The sequence below is a fragment of the Apostichopus japonicus genome, chromosome 19 (assembly GCF_037975245.1).
Source record: "Apostichopus japonicus isolate 1M-3 chromosome 19, ASM3797524v1, whole genome shotgun sequence".
Taxonomy (NCBI): domain Eukaryota; kingdom Metazoa; phylum Echinodermata; class Holothuroidea; order Aspidochirotida; family Stichopodidae; genus Apostichopus; species Apostichopus japonicus.
This window is the reverse complement of record NC_092579.1, coordinates 28,004,923-28,017,474: the sequence shown is the minus strand read 5'-3', so window position 1 is coordinate 28,017,474 and position 12,552 is coordinate 28,004,923. Positions and strand designations below refer to the sequence as shown.

Sequence of the window (12,552 nt, the reverse complement as noted above, 5' to 3'; positions counted from 1 at the left end):
AAGCTTATTGTGATGACTTATAAAAACCGATTTATTAGTATTATAGATGTACATGTGACTTACCTCTCTATGGTATTCTTTAGGTTTTAATTTTATAAATTTGAAAGAGTCTGCGTAGTATACGCTTCCAACCTTACATGAAGATGGTTTGTGAAGCCTTTTGCAACACTAATGAACATATCCATGTTTTGATCCATAGGCTGTTTGATTCAAGGTCACGTTTGATACCGAACGTATATAAGAAACAGGAAATGTCCCCTTCATTGGAGATAAACCAGAAATTACAACATTAATTGCATCAGAGAAACCAAACAATCGTCTGGTGACGAAATAAGCGAGCAATGATTTTTTATGAGACCACACAGTGGCGTAGAAGGTACTTTTGAGTGGGGGGCTGAAGACTGATGGCCGGCCTGGGGGAGGGGTCTAAGGGGAGGGGGTGTCCCCCTCCCCTTTGGAATTTTTTTGTATTTCCAGGTGGCCTCAGATGCAATTTGGTGCAATATAGCACACTTCAACTCCCACTCCATTTTGTAAAGAATTTTGCATTTTCACCTGGCCTTAAATGCAATTTGGTGATGAGATTTTTTTCTCATTTGGAAATGAAAAAGGGGTTTTCTGACTTGCGGAGCGGGGGGGGGGGCGGAATGATACTTCCGCCCCCACATTTTTCACTGGGGGCTGGCGCCCCCCCCCCAGCCCCCCGGTTCCTACGCCCTTGAGACCACATATATTCGAATAACAATTAAGCCTAATGAACTTAGCTTGTACTGAGGGTACATTGACAAAATCAGTCTAAATTGCCAAATTTCATTGTGTACCGATCAAAATAGTAAGTTATAGGTAACATTGGTATGTTTGTTTAATTGATTTTTGTTACTTGAAATACAGCTGTTATCAGTGCATGACGTGTTGATAATTTTATTTACCTAATTTAAAAGTTTTCAAGCAAGACCTATACCATATCAAGTTATAGTAAGTGACAAAAAATACCACAAGAATTATTAAAGATCTTAATTAATTACCCAGATTAAGGTTTTAACAAATGTAATTTCAAAAATCTTATGGTATGCAAAATTGAGTGTAGCCTATATATAGGTATACCCTGTTAATTTGGGGGAAGGGGCACAAACTTTGACTGACTTCCGTTTGGGGAGGGGTGTTAAGGTAGGGGTGTCCCCTTGCCTACTCCTCCCTTTGATAACAGGTGTGTTTCGATAAGGGGGCTTAGAAGAAATACGGTGCTATGTGGTTTATCATTTTGATAACACAACATTAATTTTCATTTGTTATTAACCATTACAAGACACTACTAAAAGTCGAGTTTTTATCACTATAACACTTTTAATGTTTTTTTTTTTCCTAAGAAAAGACCTTTTAAGCAGCTGATTTTCATTAATTCAAGTAACTGAACTGTACAGTTTAATAAGAAAACTGTAAATAGACATCTTCTCAGATGCAACGCTGAAACTCAACTGGAAAATGTAAGACTTTCCGGCATTGATTCAAATGACAGTTTCATCATGGGTATAGTTAAACATTGTCAAGGACAAATGTTGGCGAGTATGGCATCCAAGTGTGCTCTTTTGCAGATATGGAGTTAAAAGAGCATGTTTTAGTTGAGTTATTAGAAATTGGAAAACAATTGATTAACAGTTACATTTAGTTCTGCACTGACGAGCAGACGTCATGACAATTTAGCCTTAAAGGAGCACTCCAGAGATTAATGCATATTTTAAAGGTGAATATCTTCAAACAAAATAGCCGTAGAATTATTACCAGCACTCAGTGGCGGCGCCAAGGGGGGGGGGGGCTTGGGGGGGGGGGGGGGGGGGGGCTTTAGCCCCCCCCCCCCACTGAAGTAGTCAGCCCCCCCATTAGCCCCCCCCCCCCCAACTGAAATAGGCAACAACAAAAAAACCTCATTGAAACAATATAGCCTACCCAAATTTTGTCAGCCATAACGCAGTGCTACAATGGTCAATGGAATTGTTGATGAATTTTTCACATGATAATAGTCAGTGACTCAGTTGTGGTTCAGGAAGCCTTGTTTTGGTGACTGATAAAAACAATTCAGATTCCAGCTTTATCCGCCAGGTGTTGATGAGTTGTTTCTCAATTATTTTAGTGATACGAAAACTGTGAATTGGTATCTTCCATTCTAATTTGACTAAAGTTACTCACAAAAAAATGCATATTTTTGGAGAAATTTTCAGGTGACAAAAGCCTCACTAAATGCCACCATTTTGCATGTAGGCCTTTCCAGGATTGGGAAAAATTTCAAAAGGGGAGGGGGGAACCCCCTCCCCTTATACCCCTCCCCCAGGACGGCGATCACTCAATCTTGTAAGCCACCCAATTATTGGCCCAGCCCCCCCCCCCCTTAGCCTCCCCAACTAAAAATTCCTGGCGCCGCCACTGCCAGCACTCAATTCGGTTTCTTCTATTATAACATATCAATATTAAAATTCTGCCTAAAAGACTTCCTTTAGAGTTAAAATGAAATACTGAGAATGAATGAGTATTAACATCACAGTACCATTTACCCCTTTGTGGCTTTTGTGGTATGTGTAATCACCTGTTGTGTGCATATACATGTTCCTCACAACCTATGCACTTTTCACCCATTACGCTCCAGCTATATGCGCACTCACCTAGGTTTGACCCACAAGTTGGACATTGCAATTCTCGACATACGTGTTTTTCTTTGTCCGTCGTATGGCGTTGTTCCTCTTCCTCCGCAATGTTCATTCCATAATAAAATAAAATAAAATAAGTAAACCTTTATTTTAATTGTGATTATATGATAAGATACGGTATGATACGATACGTATACGATGCAATGCAATGCGATATGATACGATACGTTAGCCCTTTACATATACGACATGCTAATTAAAAGATACGAACAAAATGATGGCGCTAGACCAACACACCATATTCATTGTTCTGGTACGTTCCGAAACTTATCAATGAAATCATCCGATTCTTATATACTGCCCCAACCCCCCCCCCCCCCCCTCATCTAGCCTTCATGTTTTACGATGTAATTATTTTCAAACTTCCCTAGGTCTTATCCCGACTTACGGATGCGAATCGAATTTCATATCAATCTTAAAATTGACATCAAGAAATGAATAACTGCCCTATCTCCCACAATGGAACTTAATGGACTGTCGATGGAAGCGGCAGTTATCCCCGAAGGAATAAAACATTTTTGAAAATTTCTCAACATAATTTCTCTATATCTACGAAAAAAGCGAAGTGTGGGCCAATTTAACTATGTGGTTCTTAACATTCCAATGTGTGCAGATTGTAAACAAGTTTGAGGTAAACATTGATTGTTGGAAATTACCTCGTCATTTATAGATTATAAAGAGCATGTAACCGGGGGTTTCCCAATTACGAAACGACCGGATTTTCCAGCGTACGTTTTCGACTAAATGATCATATGTGTCGCACGATAACGTATCGCAAGAAATTACACTGATCGACTTATTCAGAGAAGCGCAACCACATTTTTTGTACTGGAGAAGGGGAAGGGGGGGGGGGCTGAAAATGTCATGTGATCGAAGAGAGAGGTGTGAGGGTGTGACCCCTCACCTTGTTTAAATGGAGGGTGCTTAAATGGAAATATGCTGCTAGACTTTGCTCAAATTTGAATCAATGTTGACAATGTTGAATCAATGTATTCCTTTCCACCACATGATGGCTGAGCCGGGTTTGGAATATCGATATCACGAAACCCTCAATGTATACACAATGAGAGTTTAGGTGTCGAGCTAGAAGTGGTTTAGGAAAGTTATTTAAGCGGAGTAATTTCCAAATCTTGTGTTATTTTTCCTTCTCCTTTCTTTTTTGTTTTTGATGTTGTTGTTGATGTTGTTGATATTGTTGATGATGTTGTTGATGTTGTTGTTGTTGATGTTGTTATTGTTGTTGAAAACGTCAAATTTCACCAACGTCCTTTTTAAAATCCTGAAATGACCTTTTGTCTGATTTTCTACTCCATCAGTGCTTGGTTCAATACTGTTCTAAAATAATGATGTTAACTGCAGATGTTCAAGATCCGAACGCTCCATTAGCGGATATACATATACTACTCTTAGAAGGTTACGGTATAACGATAGTGACTAATCGGGTTCAAAGTTCGGCAGTTATTTAGAGTGAATGACTGAAACACACAGCTGTATGAATACGTGCAGGTCAGGCTGAGTTTATTTCCTCAATACAAATAGTACAGTTTTACATTCATACATAAAACAAAGCAAATTTAATATGAGCAGCCACTTCTTTTCCTTTTACAAAGACAAAGAACAATATAGAAAAAAATAAAGCACCGAAACGTGTCAACCGATAAATTCGTCATAACAATCATTCAGTCAATGACACTCAAGTTTGCTTATAGATGTCGTTATTGCTCCTACATGTTACCACCGGGGTGAGGGGGCGGGGAGCTAGGGTTGCTGGTGACCTTTGGAAGAACAGGATATATTTTTGGCATTTGTGTCATCAAAGTTATCCCAGATAGGATTTCCCATGCTAAAAGCATACATTATCAAAAATAAAAATAAAATAACATTTACACACCTTATCTAACCATTCACCCCACCCTCGCACCCGTTCTCCGCATTACAACGAACCCATGTCCCAAGAAGTGCTTAGTTTAACCAAATACAAACAATAGCTTTATTATTGACTATGAAAAAAAGGTACCATTAAAACGTTATGAGCACGATATTGCAATGAAAACCATAACTTTAATATGTTGGTTCTTATTCCATAGAAACCAATAAAACGTGATTACCAATGTTGTCATATGATCAATAACATGCCAGTTTGAACAAACGACATATACACACATTAAAATAGCATGCACCATTGTACGGTATATATTCAGAAAAAAATAGCCGGAGTTCTAATTTTAAGGGGGGGACGGGTGTTTAAACTTGACTGACGTCTGTCAGGCTTGGAGAGGGGTTGAAGGGGGGGTCTCTCCTCCCCGTAAAGAACTTTTTGTTTCGGTGAGGGGGGGGGGCTGTCATGTTGTGGAATGGTTAGTTTCCTTTCAAGTTGGTTTAATAGAATACACTGCTGAACTTATTTGATCTCAGTAAGAGGTGAACGTTGTATTATTATGCAGAATTGGTATATGGATTACGTAATACTTGTGTGGAAGTAGTAGATAAGCTATAGGTATTAACCACATTTGCAATGGCTGGTTTCTTTGTACTCAATTCAATGAGGAATTAGCAGCTGTGTGGAGAGCTCAATTGGAACAGGGAGTTGTTATGGAAGAGGCTCACTGATTGAGTGCCCACTGAATACACAGCCTGAAGTGTCCAAGTTCCGTGGAACATGATTGCGCAATATTTGAAGGCTGTATGAGAGAGCCTGCCTGAGAATAGGGCCCAAGCTGCTCGATATAAGATTTGGACTATACATTTGGGAGAAATATGAACAATTAACGTTTATGATGTGTCATCTTTGAATCTGACGTCATAGGTGCATGTTTGATTGAGCCTACGAAACTGAGAATCAACTATAACTAAAGAGAACTTGCTTATATACATGGTGCGGCAGCTTTAAACCGATACTCAAGAGATTAGGATCCACTGATCGTTCATGCTGAAGCGAGGTAACAACTCTCTTTCTTTGTGTATTGTACAATGTACAACCATTACAGATATGTTCCAGGCGGAGGAGTCTAGAGCAGCGCAGTATTACGGCATAGTTAGCGTGTGGATGATATTAATTCTATGCATGAATCAGGATGATTTCGTGGAAAGAGCACATTACATAGTTCTATAAAACAAAGTAGCCTATCCAGTAAAGCCTACCATTTACATCATGGCTCTAAGTTATTTCTGTGTCATTCTTTTACTGTCCCCGTTTCCACTATCATCAATATCACCATTGCCACTGTCGTTAACACTGCAGGACTTCAATTACCACCAAGATTATTATCATTTTTTTTTTAATTCTGTAGGTATTAAAACAATGTCGATGTAAACCAAAGAAATACCTAACAAGCCTGCCGAAATTATGTTTAATTGCCAACTCAAAATATATTTGAAAACACTGTAAAATTTGTATTTTTATTAAAACTTATTCACATCATATAACTGAAAGAAAGACTAAACGCACCATGTAATATGATCGAGACATCTAAGTGGTTTCGTGGGGTTATCTTATTGAATAAAAGCCATGCTAATCGAGTAAACAAAAAATGTATACAAGACCAAAACCTGTCCAAAGTTATGTAGCTATATACAAAAGTAAGCATTGTCACGTGACATAATAGTTTTCTATTTTCCATTTTAAAACTTAGATAATGCGGTTCCCCTTTACATTTGATATATAATAGATTATGCTGTTTGTTAATGAAATTCATAGTATCTATATAGGCCTATACATTATTTATTTAATTATTTATGTATTTATATATATTATAAAGAAAATCCGTGCGTACTCCAATAGAAGATATTATTAGACAAAAGCAGAGAAATAAGATATGTCTTATAATTGACAAATAAGGAGTATTGTTTTAGAAAATATTTGAATTTTCGATCCCCCTGGGGCCCTCATCAGCAATGGAATGCAAAGTACAAAATGTAACACAACGAAAGTATGACCCTGGATAAGTACGAGGGGCACTGACAGAATTAATACCAAATAAACCATGAATATACAGGAAGCGGATTAAGGAACGAAGAAAGAACGGATTACATAATGTTTGTGGAACTGGTAGTTGCTTAAAGGTCCCAAGTCTTTGCTGAGGCCGGTGATGTGAGACTTAATACGAAAGATCCAATCAATATAATTTCGTTTACGTTCAGTTACGGATTTGAAGTTCGAGGCGATTAAGATACATGTTAGGTTTTTGAGAGAATGTCTAGTATGAAAGATTGAATGTTCGGAAACGGAGAATCCTGCAAAATTATCACGAATTGATTTTTTTATAATTATTCACACACAAAAAACAAAAAAAAATATATCACAAGAGAGGGAAGAAGGTCTTAGACCATAGTCAACATTAGGAAAAATAATAATTTTGAAATTTATGTATCTTAAATGCCTCGAACTTCAAATCCGTAACTGAACGTAAACGAAATTATATTGATTAGATCTTTCGTATTAAGTCTCACATCACCGGCCTCAGCAAAGACTTGGGACCCTTAAGCAACTACCAGTTCCACAAACATTATGTAATCCGTTCTTTCTTCGTTCCTTAAGCCGCTTCCTGTATATTCATGGTTTATTTGGTATTAATTCTGTCAGTGCCCCTCGTTCTTATCCAGCGTCATACTTTCGTTGTGTTATATTTAGTACTTTTCATTCCACTGCCGAGTTGTCTGATGATTGCTCACCGTGTGAAACTCTGAGTAACAACTACTAGTGTTCCACTAGTCTCAACTATAGTCTCAACCTATATGTATTCTTCGATACATGACTCTGTTATTTAGTAACGGCGACTTTCCGTGCAGCGCCTTCCCATGGCCTTGCATTTTTCACAGAGATGCTGTGGGTGGGGTTTGTTTTCGTCGGAGACATCCAACCCGTCGGGCTTATTCAGGGGACGCTGCAGAAAAATACAAAGTTTACAAAATAGTTGGTTTCGTGATTAAATCGTAATGACATCATCAGAAGCGAGGTCAGGAGTTTAAAGGCAAGGAGGCCCTTGTCCTTCTCCAGCAAACACTAAATGATTACAGCCAGTTGGGACAATTTCCTAATGCTAATACCTCCCTAAACTGTACTCCAATATCATGCTCTCAAAGCACTGGTATTGACAGTACAAACAGTTCCTATAAACCTTGATCTGATAGAAACATGATATTCATACTGCTCGTATACTGACAATACGAGTGCTCTGAAGCTAGAAAAGACATTACAGTAAAGAAAAATGATACTTAATTTCTTTCTGTGTAAAAGTAAGTTGGCCTGACGTTTCGAACCTAGCAGGATCTTCTTCAGAGGCTAAATGACAAGTAACAGTAACAGAAGGGACAAAAACACGCACAGAATACAGACAGGATAATGAGCATGGTGAACACAAAGAGATAGATGTAATGGGATTAGTAGACAAGGGATGGAGAGAAGAAAGAAAGAAACCAACAGGGGAAGAGGAGAGGTGGGAGAAAAACTAATTTCTTACTATCAGTTTAAGGATCGGATACACGGGAAAGGCCAGGTTTACAAAGCTCTCTAAAGTTCTTAAGTGTCTCCCTCCCTATATCACTATTTCACACGCAGAACAACAAAGTAAACAGTTCGATTTCCGAATATTGCACCTGGTATGCAGGCCTGATGGGGGGAGGGGGAGGGGGAGCTGGGGAATACAGGCCCGGTGCCGGGGTCAATTAGGAGGTACGGAGAAAGATGGGAAAACGAATAAAGTGTTATCAGTTTCAGTACTGTTCTTCATACGCCCATGGATGTACCATGATTCTAGAAACAAAAAAGTTAAACCAGAAAACCCAGTGACCTATTTCTTCCAGCGGCCCGACCTGACTCCAGACGCCCTAGTCTGTTGCGTCGGTTATAGTTTGTGCCATTCGTGTTGCTGACAATTCAGATTACAGGAAGTGATGGATGCGTGCAATTTTATAGGCCTACTTAACCGCATGATTAACCCGTTGGGTTGCATGGTTGCTCCAGGGTACATTTTGATATCAATATGTTATTCCATGGAGGTTTTACCTCCATAGTTATTCTTAAGCATGAGCTTGGTGTTGAGTTATATCCATTGTCCTCCTTAACCAACCGCCCGAGCCTTTTCTCTTAACATTTATTTCAATTACCTGGGTGTGTGGATATATGTGTTGTCTACAGTTGGTACACTCCTGGCCCATGTCTGCCCAGCTGTTTCCACTCATCCATGTACGACTACAATCATCACACCTGTATTCTCCAAAGCAACGACCTTTGCCCTGGTATGGCGTCAGTCCCTTCCCTGTTCGTTTTCCCTTTAACAGAGCAAGAAAAAAAAGAAACGATTTTCAAGGTTTTACTATAAATGGATTAAAAATTATTCAAAAATAATTAGTTATTCAAGGGACAGAATGAAAGTTGAAGCGATGCCGTTGAAGTGTGAAGGGTACAGGACGGGATCTGGTTAGCGAGTGGTTGAGGGGGAAAAGGTGGGGGTGAGGGTAATTTTATTAGCCGTAGAACCTTTCGGTAACTATATTATGAACCAGTTATAAGTATATTCACGACTCGCCAGTCGTGTGTGAGATCGCGAAATAGAAGGAGGTGGGGGCGGGTGGGTGCAGTATCAGCGCGTCGACACATTTGACAAAAATGTCATTTATTTGTTAAGGAAGTTATCCTTTACACACAAGTCAAGCACAGATATACATATTCCACCTCTACAATTAAGCATGCACTCCCAAACAAAGGCCGATAAGGCAACCGCCTCGGCTTAAAGTGAGCATTAGTTTGAAATTAAACATTAACACATGTATATATATGACACACAGACGCAGGATTATGTGATGCATAACGTATATATGTAAGACTTACCGCGGTACTGTTCGAGTACACTCTTTGGTATAGGCCCAGTGGCAGACTGGCCACACGGGCATTGGGGCAATGCCCGGTGGGCCGGGAGCCTGGTAAAAATTACAGCCCATTTTCACAGTAGTTAATAGAATACAGACGGGCTGTGTAGAAATATATTTTTTAATGTGGGAATCAGCTCATGAGATCACCATGCATGTTAGTTAGTCTGTTAGTTCGTAACAAAAGAACGTTCTATTGGCAACCCGTCCGTGCTAACGGATTTTTTCCCCTTTTTTTCAAGCATGTTTTCACAAAATGCTTGAAAAACTAAATAAAATCCAGTCTGAAACATATATTTTTGTCTATTTTTGTTTGCGTTTTAAACTGTGTTTCTTCTGGAAAATTATTCTTTGGTCATTTTATAAGGATTATTGTAACCTACAAAATTGAGAAATGTAGCAACATTTTGCCTCTAGGCATTCCTTAACTTCCAAAAAATATCAATGGGGGAGGGGGACACCCCCTTACACCCGTCCTCCAGGACGGCGATCACTATGTAAGTGGCATATCAATAGACAATGGGCCAGTCTAGGTGGAAAATGCCCGGGCCGGTTTTAAGACCCAGCCCGCCCCTGTATAGGCCCACTGTATGTTGTCCACATATGAAGTACAACCCTTTCTTACGAAATCATTACAATTAAACAATGGCTTAATTTACACCATTAATTAACTTTACTGATTTGATGTAGGTTTCCCATATAGGTACGTTTTCGAGAGCGTCGCTTCCGCAGGCTATAGTAGTGACCCATGCATATACACCTTACCACTTAAATCACCCGGAAGATACCCCCCCCCCCAATGAGTTAGTACTGATGGGCATATATCGGGTGAGATGTATACCCCAGCATGTACCCCCATCTCATCAACTAAAAGGACGCAGTGCCCCCGCCCCTCAGCCTCCTTCCACCCCAACTTGAAAACCAGAAGATCCCATTAGTGACTCCCGATGGAGCCGATCTGATTTAAGTTATTACAATCAGTAACTTGCTCATGATTTCAAAGGTTATAGGGGCTGTGGAGGTGTGCTGGGAAAATTTAAGTAGGGGCATGAACCTCAATGAAAGGACTCGAGGCGGCTCCATGATTTTTTAAATAATGGGAAGTGGACGTTGAAGGTCAATGTATAGGGAGCCCAAGTGCCCCCACCCCACCCGAAACATGTTAAACGTTTAGATGTTAGTGGTGCATTTTGAGCCATATTTAGACAATATATTTCTAAGCGCAAGGTTGTGCTAGTAAATGCTTTTCAATTGTTGTATATGATTGAAAAGGGTGACTACACCTCCACACCCGTGCCTTATTGGGTGATCTACTTCTTTCTCGACTGAATGTATAGGAAAATCTCTCGACTGGACGCAATTTCCCCTGACATATCGGCGGAGGCTGGTCATGGCACCCCCTCCCTTTGCGAACGCAACTGATTAAAAAAAAAATTATACGCGGCAATAAAAACTAATTATGTAGACCGCTCGTGTAACTTACCTTGACTTAATTCCACCCCTCGCCCCCCCCCCCCCCCTCGCCTTACGACAGAGGTAGGGTATCGCAACCCATGCCCCGTGCACACGCCACACATTAGAGTAAGAATACTGTATATGTAGAAATAATAAATTGCAAGCAGTGAGTTTAATCAGAAAGCAGTGACAGTGCTGATAATATCTGCATGTATTTACACTCTACGCTGACGCAGCACGAATTACAGGAAGACAATCCACCCTACATACAGGATGATACTAATAACAAAACTTGTGACTTAAAATAGTGCCAGGGTTTTTCCGACTGATTGTTATGAATATAAGATAAGTGTATCGATGAATCAATATTTGTCAAGTGTAACCTCGCCTTTATGTACTGTACGCCTACACTCGTCAATGATTTAGTTGTGTGCATTAGGCTACATTTAATATTAAGTAACTAATTGCAACGAAATCAAATAGTCACGATAAACAAAAGGATGAAGAATTCCACTTACAAATCGGGGGTTGGGGCGGGTGTGTGTAATCTCACTGCACAACCAGGGAGCTGCTACTCTAACGTTAGAGTAGCAGCTCCCTGGCTCAACTACAAACAATATAAGTGTAGACATAATACAGGCTATTGACGTTCCCCTTTGAGTCCTACCACGCACCTCCGGGGGGGGGGGGGGTGCGTACAACACAGGTTAAGAAACGCTGGCCCTATTGGACATGTATATTATTTCACAATAAAAATGGAAAAGTTCGGTATTATAACAGAGGCAATTCAAAACAAATCACTGCTTGCTTACAGTTTTAGAAAAAACAAATTAAAACAACAGGTTTTGTAACAATATCTCATATCGTTTATTTCTCAGTTATATGTTGTCTCAAAACTTTCAAGTAACTTTAACAACAAATATCAAACAGAAGTAAGACATATGTATATCAAAAACAGAATATATATACATTTTACAGTAATATTTTTAATTTTTAATTTTTTTTAATTGACAAACCTTGTTTGAAGATTAAGCATATATCCCTGTGCCACTATGCAGCTCGACTAATTAACAGAATATGCTATGATTAACTGTCAACTGAATGTTCTTCTTGCCCCCGCTCCCCCCACCCCCTTTCTTACGACAGAGGTGGGGTAGGGCAATCACTCCCCTTCCCTCTTGCACACACCACTGATTAAAGTAAAAAATACTGTATATGTAGAAATAAAAATTTATTATTTAGAATGCTTGCGTAACTTACCCTGTTCATGGTCGCCTGTTGCAAGGTTTAAATGATGTTCAAGAAAGGTAATTAATATCACAAAATGTGTTTTAAGAGGAAGGCAGCTGAAAAATGTTATTGAAATGCAGACAGCTATAACGAGTTTGATGACAGTGGACTTGCGGCTACTATATATATGTAGTCTATGTAGGATATGACGACACAGCTTGAACCACAGACAAACAACTCACTCTAGAGGATAAAAATAATCATAAGAAAAACCCTGTTGCTTATCTTAGTGCGAGGGGTT

At 39.4% G+C, this 12,552-nt stretch overlaps 1 protein-coding gene across 1 annotated transcript; it reads right to left on the bottom strand.

Annotated features, from left to right (window-relative positions):
• Positions 1 to 4,192: 4,192 nt before the first annotated feature.
• LOC139959517 (zinc finger CCHC domain-containing protein 24-like) lies at positions 4,193 to 12,439 on the bottom strand. The gene is made up of 3 exons (XM_071957198.1): positions 12,282 to 12,439; positions 8,805 to 8,969; positions 4,193 to 7,582 (listed from the first exon to the last, which is right to left on the bottom strand). The coding sequence occupies exons 1-3, from the start codon at positions 12,288 to 12,290 to the stop codon at positions 7,463 to 7,465; spliced, it is 294 nt and encodes a 97-aa protein (XP_071813299.1). The 5' UTR covers positions 12,291 to 12,439; the 3' UTR covers positions 4,193 to 7,462.
• Between the last annotated feature and the right edge of the window lie 113 nt (positions 12,440 to 12,552).

Bases quoted from the DNA above. Each gene is read 5' to 3' on its own strand.
- LOC139959517 (XM_071957198.1), bottom strand. The intron at 7,583-8,804 runs GTAATTGAAATA...ATTTTTCTGCAG, and splicing joins ACATATATCCACACACCCAG to CGTCCCCTGAATAAGCCCGA.